Source organism: Topomyia yanbarensis, chromosome 3 (genome assembly GCF_030247195.1).
Source record: "Topomyia yanbarensis strain Yona2022 chromosome 3, ASM3024719v1, whole genome shotgun sequence".
NCBI classification, from domain to species: domain Eukaryota; kingdom Metazoa; phylum Arthropoda; class Insecta; order Diptera; family Culicidae; genus Topomyia; species Topomyia yanbarensis.
The window spans coordinates 311,922,842-311,950,318 of NC_080672.1; the positions used below are offsets into that span (position 1 = coordinate 311,922,842).

General features: G+C 36.4%; 1 protein-coding gene across 1 annotated transcript in view; it reads right to left on the reverse strand.

Annotated features, from left to right (window-relative positions):
- Positions 1–27,477, reverse strand: part of LOC131689425 (phosphatase and actin regulator 4) — a 534,941-nt gene that overhangs the window by 18,430 nt on the left and 489,034 nt on the right. The window contains exons 9-10 of the mRNA XM_058974505.1: positions 8,218–8,458; positions 7,594–7,623 (exon numbers count right to left, since the gene is read on the reverse strand). Of these exons, the coding sequence (XP_058830488.1) occupies positions 7,594–7,623; positions 8,218–8,458 (271 nt within the window). The remainder of the gene's footprint in view (positions 1–7,593; positions 7,624–8,217; positions 8,459–27,477) is intronic.

Here is a 27,477-nt window from a genome sequence, read left to right on the forward strand (position 1 = left end):
TAATTTCTTCCTATTTTTACAAATTGTAAAAACACGAAAGATCCACGGCTCAGTTGTGCTAACGCATTTAGCCGTGTCAAATATATTTAAAATAAAAAAAGCCAAAAAAAGAAGAATTTGTTTCCAGTATGTTTCAACGACATTTAATTAATAAGGGAATAGAAGACTCATGCTGGAGCAAAGGTTTGAAGAAGAAAATATACGAAAGCGTAGAAAAAAAAATCATACGAACCAGCTTAAGGTTCAACTGAGAGCGCCTTAATAAGCTCTCTTTGAAAATGAAAAAAACAGTTATCCTCGTATTTCGGGCATTGGTAGAGTATTGCTGGAGATTTTTCCAGCTGGTGTGAGAAAAAACTGCTTTTTTCTATTTCCAAAATGGCCGTTTTTCCAAGCTTTCTCAGTTGAAACTTAAAGATTCTTGACGACTTATCCCTCTGTAATTGACCGTACAAAACGGGGTTTTTTGTCGTTTCTATCAAATGCGATGCATTAGAGTTGACGCTATGTCCAGATAGTTCAGAGTAAATCAGTATCACTGATAGCATACACAATCTATAACAAGTTGAGTCACGGACAATCAGTTTACTTTCTACTTCTGCCAGCCCAATAAATATATAAATATTTCGTAGAGTTGAAATAACTAAACCTGTCTAAGCACTGTTGCAATAAATAGTGCACGAAAAAAATTGTTCCCAAAAACGTGAATAAAGTGCCATGAATTCCGGAATAATCCCGTTTATACCCCAAGTAGCAATTGCAACTTGTTGAAAGTTTTAAATATTGCACAACTGCTACACAATATTTTTTATTGTTGGATATATTTGAAAAGAATTTCCACGGGTTTTTAAACTGATTGTGTAACTATGTAACTATAGAACTGGCCAATAGTGTTAAGTATGCATACATCAATAACAGTTGTGAAACTTATCAGAAACTTTGCTAACTTGCACAAACAGTCTAACAAGTTGCAAATTCCTCTTTGTTTGCCATTCCACCCTAAAACAGAACTGTCCAACTATCCAGTGCTCGACAAATGGCACAGCTATTGTTTTCATTATTTTGCTGCAATTAGGAACATGTTGCACAACATACAAACACAGTGCGCTTTTTCCATAACATAGTTGTTACCAAGAAAGTTACAAATACTATACAGTAACAAAGCGTGCTACTTGGGACGTTACAGCACCATGAACAAAAATCATGTGTTTTATAATTTTGTTCCATTTTCAGTCAGTAATGCCTATATAACGTTTTTATTGGTGAATAGATTTATATTTGTTTTGTAAACTTCAATCATGGTTTCCGCCATTCCATTACTAAATCGATTTTCTGTACGTGAACTAGTTCACAACTTTATGAACCTTATTCATAAAACCAAAAGTTGAATCGTGATTTTGTTCATAGCTTTTGGAAAAAAATATTTATTCGTGAACTATTTCACGAAACCCGGAATATTATTCATGGATCTTTTCGATCATCGTGAAATAGTTCATGATTCCAAATATAATAGTCTCGATTCAATATCCGTGCTCGTGAAATAGTTCACAAAATCACACCATGCTATTCATATATACGTGAACTGATTCCTGATTTCTAGAGAATTAGTTACAGCTCACCATTCATGATCATGAAATAGTTCACAAAACGACGACAATTTTTATATATTCGTTAAATATGTTCATGATTCCTTGTACAATAGTCACGACATACCGTTAGAGCTCGACCAATAATTCACAAAATCGAGAAATATTATTCATGTATACGTGTACTAATTTATGATTCCTAGCGACTGACCATTCGTCTTCTTGAAATAGTTCACAAAATTATAAAATCTTATTCATAGAAACGTGAACTGATTCATGATTCCTAACATAATATTCACACCGGACCGTGTGGCCGTGAAATAGTTCGCAAAATCAAAAATATCGTTCATGTGTTCGTGAACTAGTTCATGATTCCTAGTAGTGCTAGAGTGCTTATGATGTTTAGAAGACTTCCGGAACCATTTTCTATTTCATAAAACTATGCACATGGTTTTGAAATTTTCAAGTGAACTATTTCACAAAACTAGTGTTTTGTCGTGAAATGTCATACAGTTATGTACAGCCTATAGCGATTAGTAATAGGTTTGAGCAGCATATAACGTAAATAGAAATTACGGAATATGGTCCTGAAAAAATCAACGCGAAACGCGTGAATAAAGAATCACGAAAACGTAAATATAAATTACGAATATTGTGACTAAAATCATGCTGAAATCATGAACATAAATCGTGCAACTCTGCCAGAAAAATCAGATATTTAACTCATGAATAAAATATCACAGTAACGAGATGTGAAATTACGAAAATCACGAATAGGCTCCTGAAATCATGACTATCGTTTTAGTTGACAAACAGTGTACCCCCCAAGGTTTGAATGAGAATCATAGTAAAAAATAAACATGTCCAGGGAACAACAACAGTAACTATGTACATTTTTGCGCGAATTAATTTTTTAAGAACACACATAATTTCATGAATATGAGGATTATTACCCAAAATTTCAGGAACTTGGTCACGATTTCTGTAAATCGCTCAGTTCACGTAATCGTGATCTTTGATTCATGAATTTATGAATGAATGATTTTGTTCCGTATGGTCCGATCAATACCGCAGATAAGATTAGCTTTTCTAGGCAATACTCCCAGCTCATTGGAGTTCAAATTGATTTTGTTTAGAAAACATAGGTTGTTCTCGGTAGCCGACTACCCAGAGTTTAAAAAACTCAAATAGATTATTTTCGAGTGACGGTTACTCGAAGACTAACTAAACAACTAGATAACAATCTATGCTTTCCAGGTCGCATCGCTTGCTTGGAGCGAATATTAGACCTTAACCCTTCTAAATCTCCATTTCCCTTCCGTTAAGTAGATTCAACACTCCCGTCTGCTCTATCCTTTATCATTCCCCGTGAATAATGAAGATGGGGGCGGCTGAAAATGCTGGGTATCATGCTGCTGAGGTTTTGATATGTGTCGAGTTCAGAGTATATTTTCTGTCTCTGCCGCAGTGAGACCTAGAATCGAGGCAAGTGAAAAACATGCCTCTTGATCTAGCGTGCATTGTTTCGAGAACAACAAAGGAAACATTGGATTATTCTTATCATCATGCGTAAAGTTAATGAAAAAGCTCTACTCCGACCCAACGTCGCGGTCATTGACCTTAAGGTTGGACAGAGAATGCGCAAAATTCGCAAACGAAAAAAGCAGTTTTTTCAACACCGTATGTCAGATCTTCATAAAAATCAATCAGCGTATGTAGAATGTTGTTACAGTACTGCTGATTGATTTTTATGAAGATCTGATATACGGTGTGGAAAAAAATTGCATTTTTCGTTTGCGAATTTTACCCTTTCTCTCTCCAACCTTAAATTTTGTTCTTTACGACCGAGTTTTGTGAAAAGGATTACCTTCTGAAGGTGCAAATGCAGCTTAGGCTAAAGAAAGTTGCCTATCTTCATTATCATCATCTTCGCAATGCACTATTGCTATCATTCAACACGTTAGCTCAAGCGAAACATTTTGTTTTGTAAAATAACGTAGAACACGTGGTTGAAAGTGACAACGTTGGAATTAAGATTCTCGTGTGTATAAAAAATGACTGAATAGATGTAAAGCCTATCCTAGCCTAGACCTATCACTTCGTACCCCACCTGAGCCGATTGCAAAATGCATATTGCATTACGGGGAAGTAGAATCCTTTACACCTGATACTTGGAGAAACTTCTTTTCGGGTACTACTAACGGCGTTTTTGTGGTGAGGATGCTGGTCGAAAGACCTGTTCCGTTCTATTTAACTATAAAACTCAAAACTTTCGGAACTACAATTAATAAAACTACACTATGCTCCTATGAGAGGCAAACTCCTACGTGCAAGTATTCTAATCAGCATGCCCATCATGGAGAATGCATCTTAACCGATTGCCAACTCATCTAAGGCAAACCAACCCAAAACAGGGTTTTCAATACCAATGCCTGAAGCACTAACGGTGACCAAATTTGTGGCAGCTGTTCAGACCGTCATTAAGAAGCATCCAGCACCCCAAAATGAGCTGCAAGCAACATCGGCAATGAAGGTAATAACAATGACGACGGGTTTACACTGGTCAACCGTAAGCGCAAGAAGCAGAACATCTGATCGCGGGCACCAAGACAGCTTCAACGTTGATAACCTGAACGTGAAAAACAAAAGAAAATTAAATGACCCCCCTGCCGCAGAATGCGAACAGACAAATGTTTCGCCCCCGCGAAAGAAGATTTTCGCTCGCAATAAAAAGTTGCGCGCACGAGATCCAATACTGGTTCAATAATATTTGTTTGTATTTTATTTTTAGATATTGTAAATACAAAAAAAAGGTCCACGGCTCCATTAAGCTGCCGCTATGAGCCGTGTTAAATAAGTGAATTAAAAAAATCACGCACACTTTCACACATAGCTTTTTTGACGTTAAAGCACTTGAAAGAGCAATTTTTCTACTCTATAAACATAACGTTTTTTTTAATTTTTTCCTTTTTGAAATAAAATAGTAAAGTTGTAATATACATAGGGACCCTGTTAAAACAATGCACAGTGAGCAAAATGCGACCCCCAGAGGCACTTAATTAGTCGCCGCAAGATTTCTATCATAATCTATATATTAAAAGTTACAGAATTTGATGAGAAATCAAACGAACCCAGTTTTGTTCACGGCACGCATCTGTGACCAGAGTAATGGGGGTTTTAGTATCCGAAGTATTCCCGGTATTAGGCAAAAAGCGATCGCCGTGGGATTTATATCAAAATTTATATAAAAAAGTTGCGGAATTTAATTGGAAATCAAACGAAATTGGTTTGGTCTATACTCCGGGTACTCAAACCCTTGTAACTCTGACCACAGATGCGTGCAGTGGACAAAACCAGTTGCGTTTGATTTGTTATCAAATTCCACAACTTTTCATATATAAATTATGATAGGAATCCCACGGCGACCAATTAAGTGCCTCTGGGAATCGCATTTTACCTAATACCGGAATACTCCGGGTAATCAAACCCCCGTAACTCTGGGCACAGATGCGTGCAATAGACCAAACCAGTTTTGTTTGATTTCCTATCAAATTCCTCAACTTTTTTATATAAATTATGATAGGAAACCCACGGCGATCTCTAGGAAATTGCTTTTTGCCAAATACCGGGAACACTCCGGATACTAAAACGCCCATAACTCTGGCCACAGATGCGTGCAGTGGACAAAACTAGTTGCTCTCTGATTTCTAGTTGCCTTTGATATATAAATTATGATAGAAATCTTGCGGCGACTGATTAAGTCCCTCTGTGGGTTTCATTTTGCCCACTGTGCAATATCGGCCGAAATTTTTGAACGTGAAAAACTACCGTTGTACTGAATGGAATAATCAGATCTTTGCGCTATCCAATCGAAAACATGCACAACTATTGTGTTATTAATTCCGTAGAATATACGATTACTATAAAAACCAAAAATGAGTTCTTGGAAGCTGTCTTTAACTGTGCCGTGATTGATGGTCTTCTGTTCGACCAGCGCACGAGCATTTCATTGCATTATTGGCACCGCCCCTTGGATGACTAGGGACGTAGGTTTCACATGAAAGAAGTGGCCTGTTAGAAAAATTAGTGTTTGATAGTTATGAGGTGCGTTGATAACGAAAGCCGTTTGTTAAAATTCCCCAGGCATGGAAGGTTTAAAAATACGGTATACGGGCAACTATTTGTTAAACTACAATTAATTTTTTTTTGGTTTTTGACTTAAGTGCCAATACCTTATTTAGGACTGGTGGTATCCAACGGGGAAAACGATCGAAAATGGTGAGTGAAGCTAAGCAATCATGTGAAAAAATTCCCCTCAGAGGCGAGATTCGAACTCGCAACCTGTGAGACTCCGGCCCAATGCACTAACCCGGGCTTTGGTATCTAGCGGGGAAATTAAATAGATTGAACATGTTGGGGTGGTCAGCTGCCGTTGTGTGTGATTCTCGCTTTGCAGGCAGGGTACGATCACCGTCGCCAGTGCGATAATTCATATGTTCATCATACCCAGGGATAGCATAAGGGTTAGCGCATTGGGCCGGAGTCTCAAAGGTTGCGAGTTCGAATCTCGCCTCTGAGGGGATTTTTTTTTCACATGCTTGCTTAGCTTCACTCACCATTTTCGATCGTTTTTCCTCGTTGGATACCACCACTCCGAACTATTTGTTGCTTGAGCTTGAGCTTGTGCGACCACCCCTGGCTGCTACTCCGTTATCGATATGGACTAGCTGAAGTTGCACAGGGAATTATGCTTAGGAGTAGCGAAACATCTTTTAATGTGCAACTCCTGGTAAACCTAAAGTTTTTATTGATCAATACCGGCGCCAGCCAGGTCCGAACGTAGATCGCGGAAGGATGGGGAAGGAATGGTTAATCCGATACTTGCTTTTGCTAGAGGCCGTATATACTACTGCGCAATCCACAAGTATCACGGGAGGAGGATATTTATTAGTAAGTATAGAAGTTGAAATTCTGCGTCTTCTGGCGTCGGCCAGGGAGGTGACTTCGCTAACTGGACTAGATATCGATCCATCAGCTCATGAACCGAGGGCCAGCGGCTTCACTTCCCTTCCGAAGGAAGGCGTGACCACAGATATTTTCACCTCAGAAAAATATCAACGACCTCGGCTGGAATTGATCCCAGACCAACTGGAATGAGTGACGATAACGCTTACAACACAACCACCGGCGCCGTCTTAGTTCTTTGCGTAATACATAAATTTTGTATATGTCCTTGCAAGGAAGATTATAAATATATCTCACTTTTCGAGAAATTAATCATTAAAATCGCAACATCATATGAAAGGGCTTGTATTGTCTCCAAATTCCTCTAAAGTGGTCATTACCCTTAATTTACCGATTTAAGCGTAATAAATTGCACGATTTTGGCAAAAAAAACCACTGTGTGGTGTAGAAAAATAGCTTTTCGCCTAAATTTCTTTCCTTGCGGTAACATAGTGTATCTTGCATTGGCTTACCAAGCTAAACCAAATGTTTCGAATTCACTAGTTCTCATCACCTTAAAGCTCCTTCTCTTGCGGGACATCGCGTTTGACTAGGGGTTTGCTCAGGAACACAAGTTGTGTCTCCGTTTGTTTGGAGCTAGCGTCAATCTAGCGCTCGCTTAGTCCTGTCACTAAGTTAGTGTCGAATTCTGATGAGACGAATTCGATACGCAATTTTCACATAGTTTTGTGCCCTTTAATGCGCAAATGTGGTGGTTTCATAAAAAAATTCTCCTTAGGGGAAAATATGGTATCGTGAGTCACTCTGCGGTTCGAGATGTTATTACTTGTACAATTAATCACGTTTCAACACACTCAAACATACATGAAGGTTAAATACATTGAAAAAGGTAACATAAATGTGTAAAAATGATGTGTAACGTATGTGAGAAAACGAAGACAGACCAAAGTAATCGACAGCAGACAGAGAAAAAAGGATAGCAAACAAACAGAAAACAAGAAAAACTCAACATTTTCGCAACAGCACTAATAATATGAATTACCATATTCTAATCCGTGGTCGTAAAACTGGCCTAAAATGTACAATAAAGTGGACAGAAAAATCATTGATTAGGTGTTGGGTTTCATCTATAACTATTGTTATTATTCTGTTTTCCATTGCGATAGGAAACCGTCATCTTCATACGATAAATTGTTTTAACTGTACACGGGTAGCGACAAAGGACAGGAAAAAAAAATTACTTCAAGAACAGGGTTCAGAAAAAGGAGCAATGTAGAATTAACAGAATAGTGTGTAGGAAAACTAAACCAATCAAAGCCCAATTGGCATTGCCACTAGTTTACGAAGGTTCAAACCGATCTAGATAGATTGATAGATTAGTCAAATTTCTATTAGGAGTTTAGCAATTGGAACGCAGCACTATCTAAAACAACTAGTATATCCATTGCTCATAGATAACCGAACCAAAGAAGGATTTATCATAATGATTTCATGGCAGGGAAATGAGTGAGGAATAACAATTTGGCATCCTCTCAAAAAGATTGAAAAAAAATAGCTTGCTCGCTGAAAACCTCTATCCAATTGAACGGGGAATGGTAAATTGTGGAGCCTTCCCTCCAGAATGTTCACAATGGTCAATAATTTGACAGCGGCTACGGGCACTTACTTGATCGTTGCGGTTGGATTGTTGTCGTAGCGCACCGTGAGCGTCCGATTGTCTTGGGTCGGCGTTCCCGGGTTCGAACCCTTCTTCTTTAAAGCTGATTTCAATGGCACTGCGTTGAATTTGGGCTCCTTCGCGGGGATCTCGTCGATGCGGTTCGTGTCGATGGCGGGGTTTGGTTGCGACATCGTGTACATGTACTCCTCGTCCGAGTCCAGTTCCTCCTGATCATTGGTATCATGATCTGTGTGTTGGGGGTGCAAAAAAGAAAAAAAAAAGTTAGAAAAGGGTTACCGGTGCAAATTAATGAAATTGATTCCAATTATTACAGAATTTCAATAGAAGATAAATATAAAAAGAGCCCCATTCCATACGATAGCACAAATCAAGAGAACTCGAACAACCATCACTGGGAGCAAATTTGTACCGGGAATCATTTGTAACATTTCTTACTGCTGAATCATCCACGCACGGGTATCGCACATTCTCGCGGCGTGTCTGGCAACAAGCGAAATCCAATTCATTACGGACTATTCTCTCACTCGCCACTACGAACGAACGGCGTATATAGAGCGATTTTGACGTGCTTGTTAAGGTATAGGTATAGGAGGTATACTGTTGCACAAACGCTTAAATCGATTACTACCATCATCAATTATAGCCATTTTGTGGATAATATTTCACGCGAGCAAAGCGGTGGAAAACGATAGCATCTGTTGCTGTAGTGGAAAGCGGAACGCTATGCAAAGCTTGTCAATAGTGATTGTATTTAGTGCCAAAACTAATCACATTGCACTAAGTGCCTGTTATTGATAATCAAAGCGGTAGCTAGCTGTACGGTTTAGGGGTATTTCAGCAGGGTTAGTATGAAGCTTGCAGCGGGTTGATTGTACACACAGAAAGTGATGATATGCAGTGAAAACGGCGCAAATAGAACGAAAACGGGAAACACAATGCTCGCAACAATTATTGATTTTTTTCTGCAACAAATCAAATTTCTTTATTGTATATAGTATGCATATCCTGCATATAGTATAAACTATGTGTGTCTCAGACGGTTTTGGTTATGATATTATTAAAAAAATAATGACTCAGTTTGGGTCTTGTGTGATAGCTTGTGTCATGGATTATTGTGACTCGGATAAGTAATAGATTTGATGCACAATACCAATCATTTTCGTAGCTATAACGAAGTTTATCATGTATAGCCTAATCCTAAGACGAGGCTTTGTGAGTAGTGGTGCCAAAAATTATTTTCAAATAAACTGGAAAAACTGAATCCTTAAAAATGAAGACAAAAAACGTTCCTCGATAGAAAATGTATACTAATTAAATCTCCTTAAAACCGGTGATTTTATTATGGTTTTATGCAGCGGTCATCTCGAGCAAATACTCATGGGTTCAAACACCACACATCCCCTTGAAAAGACCTTAAACATGGTCCGTGCCAAAATTCCCAACCATCAAGACACTATAAAATGGTCGCAATAACCCATAAATATACCAACATATGGTATTTTATATGGGATCTACCGCACAATGGTAATGGTGTTTTCATGGGTTGAACTCATTTCAAACACCCATGCCAAACCCCATGAGCATGGGGGTACTATGGACTTTCCGTTTGCTCGGGATTTCATTTGTTCCTAAATTTCACTACAAAACTATGTTATGACTTCTACGATAAAGCTTTAGGTTACAAATTTATGTAGTGGTTGTGAAACGGTTTTATATACTTTGTTAAAACTGGAATAAAACTAACATACAACAAGAAATTAAGTTACAAGACAGTTTTATCGTAGATTATTGCACGTATTCAGGTTTTGAAATGTCTATATTAAAACCTCTTTAAAATAATTACTCTTATGAAAGGCATGAGCTATACTAAGGAGTTATAAAATTGTGATAAGTTCGAATCTTTGTTTACTTGCATGTAATATAGTAACTGTAGTGCAAATAACTTACTTCAAACATACCATTTGGAAATAGAATTCTCCCTCAATTTCTTTTGACCCAAAGCAGAAGACGAACCAAGACAGGATTATTTCGTCTTTGCAGGTTAATAACTCTTAAGAATTTCTGATCAACCGCTGACAGGATTGGTTTGTTTTTCTCGTTTCTCCAGGATGATTATCAAGATGGTAAATAAAGGTGAGAGCTTTTTTGTGCGTGCTGATGCAGTTGTCACCCGATTAGAATGAAATAACAAGATTATAACAGAATGCAATTTTCGTAACATATTGTGTTATAAATTTGGTTTCGTTAGTAGTTAAAATAACAGAAAATTATAACAAGTAACAACGGGAGATATAGTTTTGAAATATTCTTGTTATGTGTTTCTGATCGGGCAATCACGAGAAGCTCATTAATCATTAATTGTTTCATTTTTAAAACGATTTACGATTTGGTGACTTATGTTGAAGCTAGAAAACACATTTAACGAAATAACATTCGTTTGAAAAATAAGTAAATATCGAAATTAGAACATTATACATTTGTGAAAATTATGTCATTATTGATAAATAAATAAAGGCTGGTAGTTGATTCAAGGGGCATGGTAATTTTTAATATTAAAAGCAGCAATGTAATAAAAAAATGACTTCGCCGACAAAAACAGCCATTGCAACATTTTTAAGAACCACTTCTCACATTATGTTATAAAAAAGGAAGTCCAGCTGCCTTTTAGTACTATAAACAATAAGCTCATTCAAATGCATTTCGGTCTAGGGTTAGATCACTATAGAAATCTATAACAAATTTGAAAAAACGCATTTCATTTCACTATTTTGCCGAAACATTTGTTCAACAAGCGTCTTACGCTTATCTACTTCATACTTTGTTGGAGTAGAGTTAGTTTGTGGTAGGGCTTTGACGTCTTACACGCAACGCAAAATGCATTTCAAATTTCTATTTTGATGGAAAGTAAATATTTAAATTCGTTAATTTTTAAAAATGCATCTCAAGAGATCTGTCCCTAGATTTCGATACACAATTTGAAGAAAATTTCTGCGATTCTTTATCGAACGACTACTGGCAAATCTCGTGCTCAATTGTAATGACACTGACAGTAAATGGTGAACACACTATAGAGATGGCGAGTATTCAGTGTGTTTATTTTAATCTATTGCGCTACTCAAATTTGACAACCGCACCGTTCGCCTCATCATTCGCATAGGCCTGCTAAGCCAAGACAAGTTTCGGCTTCACTGTGTCTCATCGGCATAAACAGAACTTCTGCTCGAACGGGACATCACGTTTGATCAGTCGTTCGATTGAAACACATAGTGTGTTTTAGTTTTAAGGGATTTGCGTCAAGCCGGCGCTAATCTATTCCGACAATAAGTTAGTGTCGGTTTCTGATGAGGCGAAGCCGAAACGCAACATAGTATTAAATAAGGATTTGTGCCCTCCTGTACAAAGACTGGTTTTACCAACAAATTTTCACCCTAGTGAGAAATTTTGGTTTTTACCAAATTTTCCTCCTTAGGGTGAAATATAGCATAATGCTTTCGCATAGGCCTGCTAAGCCAAGACAAGTTTCGGATTCACTGTGTCTCATCGGCATAAACAGAACTTCTGCTCGAACGGGACATCACCTTTGATCAGTCGTTTGATTGAAACACATAGTGTGTTTTAGTTTTAAGGGATTTGCGTCAAGCCGGCGCTAATCTATTCCGACAATAAGTTAGTGTCGGTTTCTGATGAGGCGAAGCCGAAACGCAACATAGTATTAAATAAGGATTTGTGTCCTCCTGTACAAAGACTGGTTTTTACCAACAAATTTTCACCCTAGTGAGAAATTTTGGTTTTTACCAAATTTTCCTCCTTAGGGTGAATTATAGCATAAAGTTCTTTTATTCACTATTCTAAAAAAATGTAGACCTCACAATATGGCATTTTGTTCGATGATTATGCGATGCTAAGGAATAAAACCACGATAAAATTTTATTGAATACATCTAATCAGTGAAAAAATTCAGGTTAAAACTGAAAGTTCTAACATGGATAGCATAACAAGCTTTCTGGACTTCTTCAGGAAGACTTTACACAGTTTTATGATGGTTTAATAGCGCTTATATAGTGATTTTCCACATTGCTAGGTCAGGAGAAGGTTTTATGCTGTTGGTTTAATATCACACCTAAAGAGTAGAAGAGAACTGTAATGAAGCTATTACTCCCATGATAGTTTGCATAACAAGTTCTACTGATTACAATAAAACTGGGCCAATTTGTCATAACATGGGTTTATGGCAGCCTGTAGGAAGTACATAAGACCATAAGGTTAGCATGGGAGGTTTTAAATATTAGTTTTATTAAACGCTATAAAACTTCAATATGACCAAAATTGTTACTTGTGAGAATACATCTGTTTAAATGTAAGAAACTGTATTTAATTTAATTTTTTTAAATAGCAATTTTACAAAGCTCTTCGACTCAGTTTCCCTGCGCCGTTAGTATTTTATTTAATTACAAAAAAATATGAAATTTGTGCACGAAATTTGCCAGTGCACATGGAGATTGTGTTTCGCTGTTTCGCTTCGTCCACTGCTGCTTCGAGCTCAATCCGACGTCTTTGGTTGTGTCTATGGATTCAGTCGTAACTGATTGAGTGATATTTGCTGGTTGAGCAGTAGTGTGTGGTTTGGCTGGAGATGCTGCATACTGCGTGCTGGTTTGTTCGTTAATGGGAAGCCAGGGTGGAATATGATCGCAGCACAAAATAGAAAGACTGTGTGATAGAGATGCGTTCCAGTACGTAACTGGCAAGCTTTTAATTACACGCTCTATAGAATCATATAAAGAGACTCCGTCCACCCACATAACTCAACGAACAGTCGTTTCTCCGCTACAATTCCCATAGTTTCCTAGCGGCGACAAAGCATCATTATCTTTGCCGTATGTGAGTTTGTTATCGCTTCAAATTTGTGTTCTTGTTGCAATATATCTCATACAAGCTACATGTCGCTCCTGAATAGTCCTGTCTACAAATACTTTTGATTGTCCAGTATGGTTTTAATGTGTATGGTTTAATATAATATGTATATTAACAACTTAACTGTCGCGACTTGTGTTTACTTATACTGCGCCTTTTTACCGATACGGAATTGATTTCAGAAAATGACATTTTGTTTTTTGTTTAGGTCTTGTGACGTGATCGAAAAAAAGATGGGTGGCTAATGTCTAGGACATAACCGGAGTGTCGTGACTACTTGTTTGACTTGTAATTCAAATCGAATGATACTCAATTAAATATGTGGGAATGTTTCAAGTTATTCTTTATAATAATTATGGTGGTTCTGAAAAGAACCTTTGTTGTTGGCGTCTGCGTTGATAGGGATGCGCTGGATTCTAAGCTCGTTGAGACATTCATTCATGAAATGAACAAATTTCATATTTTCTTTCTTTGAAATATCAATGCCAAAATCTCTCGAAACAACCATCAGAATCTTTTTCCTAGTGTACAGAAATGAATCACGCTTAGCGAAAAACTAGGGGCAGGTAATGTCCGGGACTTAACCGCTATGATCATATTCTTAAAATTCTGCTTGTATCTCTTTCAATTGGCTAAATTTTACGCATTAAGTTCGATTCAGCGGGTTCAGCGAAATTTTCCTGGGGATCCCGTTCGTTAATCTATTCAGTAAAACAATTTTATTACCGAGTTTCGTATGATTTCAACAAGCAGACAATGTACTTGTATGACAGCTGGGAGTGTTTTGAAGTGGTTTTATTGGAGGTATCATAAAATCGTGTATTGGACATTTTACAATGATTCTCCTTAACCCCGCAAAACCACGGGCTTTGCAGCAGAGGATTAAGTTGTTTGGAAGAGATGAAAGTTATTATATGATAACTAAAAATATAAAATTATCCTATAATTGCCGTGTTCACCTGAAAATTTGTCATTTCATTCATATAGGAACAATCATTGAAATTGTGTCAATTTATGCTTTGCAAGATTTGAAATCACTTCGAAGTGTGGTCACGACACCCCTGCTATGTAATATACATTACAGGGTGGCATAACCAAAACGAATATGCCGGCTTTCCCCCACCAACTACTCTCGTCAAGCAACCCAATACGAATAATCATAGGAACAAACATATAGTGGACCTATATTTAAAACTTTTCATCATTTTATTGTTCGGTTGGTGCACCATATTGACGGCTCTGTGCGGGATGGGCTGAAAATTTTCACTTTTCCGAATCGTTTTCGAAAGATTTTTCAAAACACTACGTTTCCATTGGTAATTAATATCCTACATATTCCAAAATCTAATACAACATTGGTACAAATATTTTTGACAAAATGCCGAAGAAATTGATTAAATACATGCAGTACAACAAAAGATATAAGCGTTCAAAACCTTACATCATTTTTCTTCCGAAATTTTGAAAAGGGGGCCCAATATTGAAAGGTAAGTCGTTAGTCACGACAAAATCTCAGATCAGAATGTAAGTTTATGTAGGATACAAGCAAATCATTTCCCACTGTAGAATATTTTCGTGAGTTGAAATCTCAGTCCTTTTTTAATTCCTATTTTTGCATTTCTAAAACATTCACAATTTTTGGAAAAAATATTTCAATTTTTCAAATATTTTAATTTAAGAATAAGTAACGTGACTTGAAAAAAAGATTAAAAAAGAAACATGGTTGCCTTATCAGATCCACAATCATTTATAAACGTCATTCGGAATGCAGAAAAAATTTGGGCCATTCGCAAACACAAATTGCACATTCTGAACGGTTTCACTTCAGGATGTTTGAGAAAAAAAAATCCCACAAGATAGTTAGTCGTTGTTGAACAGGTTTGCTTTATTCTGTGGATTACTTCACTAGTTTGTGATCCAATTTTATTATTGCTGTAGCTGTGGTCATTCAGGAGTTTGATAACAGTCTATTATCTTTCTCCGGACAAAACCAGCCTAGAAGCCGTGTGTCGTCCGGCGGGTTGAAGTATCTCAACCAAGAATTGATCCACTAGGTTCCTGCTCCCATGTCGTAAGAAGCGACTGAAAACAGCAGTCCTCAATTCAAGGTGCTTCTTCGTGCCGAGGACTGAATGGCTGGCAGGACTAAAATATACCGGTCGTGCACGGAGTGTAGTTGGTCATACCCTTGCTGTGTTAAGCGAATCTCTGACACAGTGGATGTTTTTTTCTTCGCAAGTCGTGGGATTTAAATGATGATCATGTGCCTAATACCCATTTCGGGGTTCGCTATAGGTGTGTTTGGTATCTTGCTGTACAATAAGTGCTGATGATGAAATGTGTAGTGCTGTGATCGAGTATGGTAGCACAAATTAATCTTCAGCATAAACTTGCAGCAACTATGACTCTATCTAGCCTTGTGCAGGAAGGAAAAGCTTCCTTAGCTTCGATTCGAAAACCGTATTTCCATAACTTCTATGTTAGAAAGCTACTTAACTCCGCATTCGTAGCTTTCGACAAAAATGGCACGACAAATCAACGTGAAATGCCTCATGCGATTGAAAGTTTTGCTCCATATAAGTCTTCAAGCAACTTCTTACTTGTAGTCTTGCAACAGGATATATTCCAGTAGCGTGGTGGGAAATAACTGCAACATGAATATCAGCGGCGGAAGTCCACTACCACCCTGTTACACAATGCTGTCTACAACATTGAAAAAGTTTTTTCGCAAAAGCAATCAAGTTTAGGAGTTTTCTTGATATCGAAGGTGCTTTTGACAACGTGTTTTTGGAATCCATTTTGGAAGCAGCACGCAGCAGTATCTTCATGTACACGTAATGCTTAGCAACCGACATCTGTCTTGTCGTTAAGACAAGTAGAGATAAGCAAACTGAATCTCTGCGGATGTCCTCAAGGTGGTGTGCTGTCACCACTTCTATGGAAACTCGTCGCCGATGGCTTGTTGAAGAAATTCAATGAGCTTGGGTTTCCGATATATGGTTTCGCCGATGATTATCATATAATGATCACCGGTATTTACGTATCGCACTTGATTTGATGCAGCAACCCGGATAGAATTTTACAATAGCATTTACCCTACAAACAATCTTAAAACAATAAATATTATAGTTATTACTGTTTCAACATTGTTCGATGCCAAGTTCTCACAGTAGATTTACAATAAAATTTCATGTAACAATAAATTTCACTGTTCAGCAAAAAAACTGATACAGTGCATTCACATTAAATTTTGCTGTTTTCGAGAAAAAATGTATGGAAAAAAATTGATTTTATTAATGTTAAGATACATAACCACCCCCCTTTTTCACTGTAAAAGTCTATTTTACATTTAAATTTACTGTAAAAACGTTAAAATTTATTGTTTTTGTATTGTAGCATAACACTAAAACTTACTGTAAATGATTGTAAAATTACTGTACTGTTACAGTGAAAATCATAGTTTTCTTATTGTACATTTCTATTCGGGAAGTCTCATGTGTTGTTGAGTAATGGTGCCTTCTTTTTAGACTATCAGTTAATCCAAATAAAACATCGATGGTGCTTTTCACGTTACAAAGAATTACAACTTGTCGCAGATCAAGTTAAGTATGTTGGCGAAATTCTTGACTAAAAACTTAATTGGACAGCTCAAATCGATTTGAGAGCCAAGACACTTGCATGACCTTCGGTCAATAAAGACAGGCTTTCGGAAAATTTTGGGGACTCACACCCAAGTACATTCTGTAGATCTACACAACAATTGTTAGACCAATACTGGCACACGGGTGCCTTGTTTGGTGGTAGAACGAAGAAGTCATGACAATCCAATCAAAGTTAAACCATCTTCAGAGGAGAGTCTTGATGGCGATGACTGGTGCGTTCTCGGCAACACCAACCGCTGCCCTAGAGGCACTTTTGAGTATAAAACCAACATGTGTGTTTCTGAAACAAGAAGCACTTTCTTGCGCATACCGTCTTAAGGCTACTGTGTTCTGGAACAGTAACCCAATAGATCGTACAACTAGCCACACAAGGTTGTGACCCCAAATAGTTACATAGGATGAGTATACAGTTGCTCTCAATGACCTTACACTCACATGTAGTTTCCTTTCAAAACTTTCAATGTGAGAATTCCTCCTCGCAAAGAATGGCTGTCTGGCTGGCTAGTTGGAGCGACATCTTGAAGAATATGTAGTTTGTAATACTGACGGTTCTTTGTTAGAGAGCCGAGGCGGAGCTGGTGTCTATTGTCGTGAAATGAGATTAAACCCGTCTCATTCGCTTGGTAGATACTGTACCGGAATACCAAACAAAAAGGTTCGCGATTATGTGTGACGTACAATCGGCACTTCAACAGGGAATTTTCGGTAAATGAAACTATTTTTACTGTAACAATCAGGCTGCCCTGAAAGTACTTAATTCGGTAGCTTCGCGATCGAAATTAGTAATCGAATGTCGAACTCAAATCGAAGAACTTAGCGTTTCAAATGCTATCTACCTTCTATGGGTATCCGGTCATTCCGATATTACCGGAAATGAATGGGTGGACAAATTGACTAGAACGGGCGCGGCGACTGACTTCGTTGGTCCAGAGCCAGTTCTACTACTGTCGATGAGTTGAACAAAACACAAGATTCATCCGAACATGTCAACCATTGGCATAACTTGCAAACTTGCATTCTAACAAAAACGGATATGAGTCCGAAAATCTCAAAGAATTCACTTCATTTATCCAAGCACAATTGCAGTATTCTAGTCCGGGCACTGACCGGACATAGTAAACTCAATTACCATATGGCTACTATTTAGTGTGCTGAGTATTATTCGAGTGATTTTTGTGAATTCGATTACGGAATTTCATATCATTTGGTATGTAATTGCCCTGCAGCATGCAATTGCATATCCGGATTTTTGGTTCTTCATACATAGATGAAGCTATGTACAGAGAGCTGAAACTCAAGGATATTCTATTGTTCCTAACCCAGCGTAGTAAAGAGTAGTTTAAACCGTATTTGAATGCCAATATCTCTTCCGGGGTGTTGTTGCTCTGTTATCTCAATATCCCCTCGGGGGTGTTGATACATCCGCTCATCGAGAAGTGTCTTTTATTTTCTTGGAAGTGAAGAATACTTCCGTATTTTCAAAGTTATCTGTCGTTGTTTTTCTTATCCCTAACCACTTCATCTTCCTTCAAGAAATGATAAGAGTACAAATCACCGCATGGAACAAATCTCCGATCAACATAGGGAACGTGTCATTTGTGCCAATCTTTCATCTTTCTGGTGATATGTAGAACAATTGTCTATTTTGACAGATAATTCAAAACATTATAAAACTTTTTTACACGGAAAATTATCTATATCTTGGAAATTAAACATCATAATCAAAAACAAAAAAAATAGCGTTCTATCAGAGTTTTAGGCTTTTAATTTAAAATTGGTTTGGATGAATTAGGCTCAGCCATTGCTGAGAAACACGAATGAGAGTTTGCCACATACATACATATACAGACACATACACAGCCACTCGGCCCTCGGAAAAAATCTTAAAAGTTTGAGCGAAGTCTATACTTTTCTTTTATAAGAAATGTAAAAACGTGCGGAAATTTTAATATCTTTTATAAACATTAGTATTTTTTCCATGTTCTCAAGCTGATATTACAAATTAGACATTGTACTACGCAAGTATTCAACAAAAAATGGCCACATACCTTTACAAAAATTTAAACTATTCCCTATTTACCTGCACATGAACTTATATAACCCCTCAGGTACTAAAAGTAGTACAGTTTCGACCCGTTTTTATAAACTCCCCATTTTATGCACCCCCGATTTTATTAACTTTTTGTACCCGATTCTATAAGCCTCCCGCAAATTCATTCTTTTATGCCAGAAATTCAGGCCTACAATCTTACAATTGTATTTAATCAAGGTAATGGGTCCCGCATTGTTAGGTAATAGTCAAAATGTAGGGTAGTTTACCCAATTTTGGTCCAATTTAAGGTAATTGATGGATTAGAATTACATGTTGCTTGAATTCTCATAAAAAAATCAATGCTGTGTGTTTTCGTGATAAACTAACACACTTTTACATATTAACCGTGGAAAAAATAACCATTGAAGAGATACCGTATATAGTAAGTATTGTATATTTAGTAATATTATGTTAGTATTAAGTTGTAGTTCATGCCAAATTTCTACGCATAACTGTCCCACTAATAAAATAACCAAAAAGGTAAATATAAAGTTCGTGGAAAGAAAAAGTTTCATTAACTAAGAGATGGGTACGATAATAATAACTACAATAGTGATATCGATTCTATAAAACTTCCATCACTGTCATCGCTTCCAAAAACTTAAAATATGGCGAACTCATCCATTTTCGATTTTAGTAAAACTTGAAGTCGGCCGCTTAACAAGAAAGCTCTCAGCGCACACTTTCGTAAACAAAATGAATAGATAACATCATTTGTGAGGATGGTTGCTGGACCAACATGCTCAGAATTTTCCAATTTCTATCAGATTTTCCTACTGGACTAATCCCCCTAGAATTGAATATGAACGTAATTTTAGACTGTAAAGCTTTATTTGATCCACCGTTTCTTTCCAGATCGCTAATTTAATTGCCATTTTCGATCGCGTTTTTCTTCGATGTCAGTTTTGGAACATGGGTGTAAAATGGATGTGAACTACCAACGCTCTATGTATAATTAATCAAAGAATAATTTCTAAATCGCGCTTTTAAGGAGATTTACGTTAAATTTCGTTAACAGAATACACTGTCATTCATTATGAAGCTATCTGCAAAATTTCAGATCGATTCTATGCTTGGAAGTTGGATTAGACAACTGTCGGACAGTGCGGACAAATACGATTTTTTGCACTGATAGGGTAGTAGGTTTAATTTTTCTGCAGACTAACAGCTTGAGATAATTCTCAGCTTGCTTCTAATTATTTAGGATAGAAAGAGGAAGTTAAAAAAAATTTCCCCATTTCATCAACTTTCTCGTTTAAACAACCAAAAATTTTTGGTTGATAAAAACGGTTCATTACTGTATGTGTTATTTTTTTGAATGAAAAAGAGGTCCAGAAGATCTTTTTCCCATGTTGTTATAAACGATTTATAAAAAATGCCTGAACAAAAATGAGGTCGAAAACATATTTTAATGAGTCCGTATCTCTTGAAGATTCCATTGCTGATTTAATAAGCAACCCCTTCATACCCATGTTGTTTATAAACAAAAATGCTTTAAAACAGATGTTACTTTCAGTTTTGGAAGATTTGCTCACAATCACAGCTAAGGTTAATAATTGTGACTATTACCATTCATTTGAACACTAACAGATTAAGCTACTATTCGTAGAACTTATTGCAATTAATTTGAATGGATTCAGCTACAGCAGCGCTGCCAGGAACATTTTCAGTAAACGGTAAAATATAATATTACTGAAAACTAATGAAAAGTATCAATTTAGATTGTCTTCCGAAATTTCTGTCGTGTAATTGGACTATTGTAAATATTCTAGAAGAAGAATATTGAGCATCTGAAGCTGGAAATTGAGCAACTTCTAGCACTGCGAGAGAAGCATATATTTTATTATTTTTTCGTGTTTCTTGACCTCAAATGTTAGGCATGAAAGGGTTAAAATCGGTCAATTGAGTCAGCCGCAATTATTTTTTGAAATTTTTATGTTTTCCGCAAAAATGAATCCGTTTGAGAAATTCTTTCGAGAATGCAAAAAGGCGGAAAGTGAGACCCTATTTCGCAAATTTTAAAAATAACTATTCATTAGCATATTTTGAACGTTCATGGTTATTGAACTAATGGATACGGAAATGATTCCTAAAATCCATATTATGCCACCAAGTGAATGGTACAAAACCGCACCATTAAAACCGTTCCTGAGACAATTACCCTACATGACAATCGACCGCAAAGAAAATGGATACACGCTTCTTACCGCACTGACCGCCAACTAAACAAGATTTTCATCCATAGCATTAAAAGGCGGGGCGCTATAAATCCGATGTGTGTTCTAGTGTGTTCGAGCATTTTTCTCCACCGAAAGCTGATTGTTTTCATCTGCTTTTCATTGTGTGAATATTCAAACATTTCATTCTGAAACTGATGCGGCGTAACGATAGCTGCTTAGGCATCGCAGGTTGGTTCCGTTCAACCGATGACTGGGAGTGGTTCCGAAGTGGAAAATTTATGATGTTTATACTCGGATGGAATTCATTCAACGGACAAAAACGTCCCCTTTCAGTTTCTACACTGGCAGAAGTGTACTTCGGCAGAGTGGGGATTGGAGCGGTGGAGCAACAAAAGGAACAACGTTCCAATAAGCGTTTTTTGTTGTTGGCTCAACTGGCCATTAAAGGACATTCATAATCATTTATAGATATTCAACTGATGCTCCGATTGTTCAGATTTTGATTCCTGATAGCAACAATATTGTTACCAGCGACAATATTTCATCGAAGCTCGATTGGCTTTTTTTAGTAATGTTGATGAGAATTGAGATCCCTAGTGCATAACAGATTATGATTCACCGAAGCTCGTTACAATCTATCCAGCACTAATAGTTCATTAACATTAAAAAGTGCAGGAAGATATATTCTGCACGCAATATACACATAGGTGAATCGCCGAAAATACATGTGATCACAGCAATGATGTGGAATTTTGGTATGGTAAACATTGGATGATTGTAACATCGCTATAATGACCACCATTTCTTTTCCCATTGGTCCGAAAAGTGTGTTAATTAATCATCTCACATAGAAGTCATATGCGAGCGGAAGAAAATAAAAAATGACAGACAAATTGGGCCCCATTTGTGCGGTAGCCAAGGGTTGGTAAATCACTTCTTCCAACGTATAGTATGAAGAGCTGCTTGTTTTTTGTGAAATATCGACAACCGTGTCAAAGACTAAATTACCGTAAATAAATATGATTGGATTGAGTATTGCCATTGTTGGATCAGAGCCAGTCCTATCATCGTCGATTAGTTGGATGAAACATAGGATTCGCTCTTGGGCAGCATTAAAGCATAGCAATTATTAGTAAATCTTGTAAACGTGCGGGGGTATTGCCGCGCATAGTCGATAACTATTCAATGCCAGCTGCGTACGATCAGATCATCACCGTAAAGCCTCGGGAAGGGCGATGTTGATCAATCTATAAAATGGAGCGTAAAGAATAGGCAAACTGTGATTTCTTGACTTATTTGCCGACAACCCGCGCCTAGTTTAAAAATGCGTGCCAGAAGTGGCCCGATTAGCTAGCTTTGGTTATTGTTTCTAACTTTCTCCCGTAGTTACGATATTAAAATTATTTTAAAAAGCGGTACCAATGTGGTGACCGAGTAGGCTGTTGATCTTCCTGCTAGGATTGTAGGCAGGAATTCGTATTGTGGTAGATACAGTAGTTTTGAAAATGTAGAGCGAAGCATATAAGTTTACGATTAGAATATGCGATTTTTTAAGACTATAGAAAATCTACGCCAAGAAACAGGAGAAGAGAGAAAAAGTTCAGGATTAAACGGAACACATTTCCCATAGCGATGCGTACGTAGCTTTAAGATAATATATTTTGTTGAATAAACTTTGATAATGTCCCAACCGGATTTTGAAAATATAAGAGAAAACAAGAAATTCAACCTGTTTCTTTTATTGAAATTCCAACCGAAACCATTCGCACAGGCCACTTTTATTGCACTTTTCGCAGTCCTACCGAATTAACACAGTTTAATTCCGGTAAAATATATTTCAATAAATAATTGTAATTATTGTTTATTGCATTATTTTGCTTCTAATAATTAGCAAAATAGTCAAAAAGTGCCAAAAACCCAAACAATTTCAATTTCTGGACTAAAACACCTATTGTTTTATATAAAGACATGTATACCACATCGATTAACATCGATTTGCATAACAAATGTCCATATTAGAACCAAATCAAACGACTCGAAATATCTAATCGAGTTTGTTCAAGTAGAAAGGTTCGAATTTAAGCCAAATGTACTTTACGAAATGCTAATGGAAAGGAGGATTATTCAAGATTACATCAGTCATCCTCTAGAATAAGTAAAGAAATGAAAAAAAACGAATATATTTGTAACAGAAAAGAAACTGTTCTTTTTTGCTGTACTATTCAGCACCTTGGAAAAAGAGTATCAATTTCGTACTAATTTCACTAATTCATTGGTTTTAATTATTTTCGCTTCTCTATATCTCCTTGTTCATAAGATATCATTGGTGTTCAAGAACCGGTGGAATCTGGAATTATGTTTTGCCGTTTAAAGGTGGGACTTTGTCAGCATTGAAATTTTATCTGCACACATTGCTCAATCTAAGCAAAAAAATTGCGCCAATATTTTTGTGATTCGAGTTCTACAACTCCTCGCGAAGCCCTAGAAAAAATTGGGATCGAGACGGTTCAATAAGTTGACCCAGAGAAACTCAAAAATTTCTATTCTACGAAAAGTTGAATAACTTTCACAATTTTCATCCGATGCAAACCAATGAGTGCTTATTTGTATTGGCTATTAGCCGAATTTAAGTTCACCTAAAATATAATTTTTGAAATTACTCCATCTTGCACAAAATCTTGACCAGACGCTCATTTTTCTTCATAAAATGAGCATAAAAAATAAGGGAAAGTAAAACAAACTCGTAAATCGTCGCTGTTGTGCTATCTCATGACAAACGCCATTTTGGGGTAAACTGAGTTAGATATGCCACATTATTTGTCTAAAAAATCCCAACAAAGTGGCGTTTTCAGAATTTTGACATTCTGCTTGGTTACTGAGATATAGTGAGAAATGTGCTTTTTTTGTTTTTTTGCTTCAAATGACTGTGTCTAGAGATTGGCTCAAGTTTTCTTGATGTATAAGATATTTTTATGTATAAAACTATTGGATAAATACAATGGCATAATAATTTTCAAAATCAAAATACACGAATTGTGAGAAAAATGCAGTTTAAGCTTTAAACTGTAAATATAGCATATTTGGCAACACTGTACCCAAAAATTCTTATTTTTTATAGATTCCCTGACTCATTTCCTTCAAAATGCATCCCGCGGATTGCTTATAGACCAAATAAAGACAAAGATATGAATAAAAATAGAAAATCGATTTTTTTTCTATGGAAAATTTTCCATGCACGATTATGACACGCCATAAAAATTTTGTCATCAATGCACACCTACGACACGTGTGAGTGCGACTTTTGTTTACATTTTCAGTAAAAACCCGCAACATAGTCAACCGATCTTCGTAATATTTGAGAGATTTATACAGAATAGATGACAGCATCAATTGTCTTCTTTGGATTGTTTATACCATAAGTTATAATTATAAGTTTCAAGATATATTAAAAATCGTTTTTCTCGTTATGTGCCGAATGGCGCTTGTCATAAGTTAGCACAACAGCGACGAAATAACGTCCGAACCATTAGTCACACTAAAACGAAATGGTCAGACGACTGAAAGTACATTCATTTACCTTTGTGTTACGAGCATTTCAATTTATGGATACTAAGGTACCTTCGTTGGCCTGTTAAAGGTGTTTTTTGTTGGACACATAACGGTTAATCAGGATGGATATAAAATGAAATCGTTTTGAGATATAACTATAGAGGGATTCCATGAGAAACCGGCCGACCACAAAATATGACCATCGTCGATGCGAACGAAAATTTGAATATGTGTTCGGTTTATTAATCTCCATGATTTTCTCTGACAATTGCAATATTTTGATACAAGAACAACTTTTCAAAAGGGCGTAGACACCTCTACGTGCATTAATTTCAATTTTGTTTTGCTCGATTACTGTATTTTATGCAGTAAAACTTTCTGAGAACGAGTTACAGGGGATGAATCTTTCCGTACGAAAAAAATATACAAAAAAAAGCTGTGTGATTTTTCACAAAACCAAAAATTAGTGTTAAAAGTTTAAATTGCAAAAACCCCATTTTTTCTATTTTTTTATATTTTGTCAACAAAAACCTAAAGAGAAAAAAAATTTTGATTGTGATTGCATGATGGAGAACTTATCGGTTAAAAGTTTTTCGAACAATAACTTTATATGGTAAGGTGGGGCAAATCCAATCGTTGGGCAAACCCGACTCCCCTCTGTTATCGAAAATCGGAAGCACTACGCAAACTAATATCAATTTTGTCGTGTAGAGCATCGAAAATAATCATAATGGTGGTATGACAACATTATATTGGTCTACATTGAGATGCTCAAACGGCGGTGTGTTTTTCCAACTTTTGATTTGATTTTTGTGCATCATTGACTACAGAATATTTCTAATTGTTAAAGTGATTGCATAAAAAATGTAAGTGGACTTAAATTCTTTGAACAAAGTCCTACAAAGTGCATAGATGAATTTAGTCCAACTGTTTTCATATTTTTTTAATTGCATTGTAATGACAAATGACGCGGTGGGGCAAATCCGACCACTAAATAGTGGGGTAAATCCGACCACTAAATAGTGGGGTAAATCCGACCGCTTTTTTGACAAGAAAACGTTTATAGTAAGTGTCGAGCAATTGCTCCGATGCAAATGGGAATATCTTTACGTGCTACTGATCGCGATTTTGACATTCCAAGGTTGACATTGAATTTCATTTTCTTCATGTTACAATTCAGTAACATAACATTCATTGATTTATCATTAAAACACTATAAAATTTGGGTAATATCTGTACTATATCAACCAAAAAGATTGTTGAAAACAGCAAAAATGAACGCTTTCGTAAAACGCTTGCATATCAAAATTTCCCCAAGATACGAATAAAATGCTACACATAGAAAGTTGCCCAGAAGTTTAATCTTTAATTTGGTATATAAAACGACTTGATCCGATGTAAAGTGAGCATTTTACAGCCAAAACCATTTACTAGGTCGGATTTGCCCCACCTTACCCTAAATGTTTTTAAACTTTATACTAATTGGCATACAAAACAGTAATTTTACTACAGAATATAATTCTAAGTATCATTTTAAATCAAAATACATTTACCAACAATCTGCCAACATGCGATAGTTTTCGAAATATTTGGAATTTGGTTCCAACAAAATCAGTTAATTCGACCATTTTAAAAGTTATTCGCGTTACCCCTCCATAAAATGTCAAAAATCTAATGTTTATCGTTTTAAAGACGTAAAATAAACTTCTTCAGTGTATTTGGATCATGGAGAAGCTTTCAATAAAAACGTTTTCCCAACAACAACTGTTGACATATTTTTATAATTTATACTATTTGCAGTCAAAAATACAATTTTCTTTTTGAATATGATTTTAAACGCCATTCATAATGCTATGAGAAACGCGAATAACATATGAAAAGTTCGTAATAAAATAAAATCATTGTGTTGTTAAAATAAAATTCAAAATATCTCGAGAACTACTACATTTCAGAATGTTTTTGTTATGAGCATTGTGATTTAAAATCGCGTTTAGAATATTCAAAAAGAAAATTGTATTGCAAATAGTATGAGTTAAAAAAATATGTCAAAAGTTGTTGTTAGGAAAACTTTTTTATTGAAAGCTTCTCTATGATCCAAATACACTGAAGAAGTTTCCTTTACGTCTTTAAACCGATAAACATCTTCGTGGAATATCTATGGCGATATTTTGCCAAACACTGCAATCTTCTACCTCATCACATTCAGAAAATAATTTTTGGATCACCCTAATAATAAAAAATACCCCCACACGGCTTACATTTGAAAATGGCTTATTTGGTACTGCATATTTGTCCTGAAAACTTTGTAGCTCTAAAATATAAGGTTTAGCCACAAACATTTTTGTCTTTCTAAATTGTGGATTCGGTCCACTGTGCATTGGCTTCCTGGTCCCATGTCATAGACGGCGACAAAAACCGAAAGTCTTCTGTTCATTTATTGGATCGATTTCCTAGATTTCTATTCAAACGTGTACAATCATTTCGGTACTAAATGAGCCTTGTACAAGAGAGACTTTGTACAAGAGGCTCCGAACATCTTGAACCGTGCACAAATGCCAGTACAATTTATTCGAATCCCTATCTCTACAAAAATATATACAGAGTTTAATTACAATTAGTGTCGGACTAACATTGCTTCTGTGTCCTTCCTCTATTTACATTAGGTCATGACCAGGGCCAGTATTAATAAATAAACACCGTGAGCTCAACGTTGCAAATGACTTGTTCTCGATCATTATCGTCTATTGATTTCCGTTTTTTGGAAATGTTCAACGAAAAAATAGACTGAGAAAGAATGATCGAAGCGGTGGAAAAGAAAAGCGTTAAAAAATACCTATTTTATTTCACA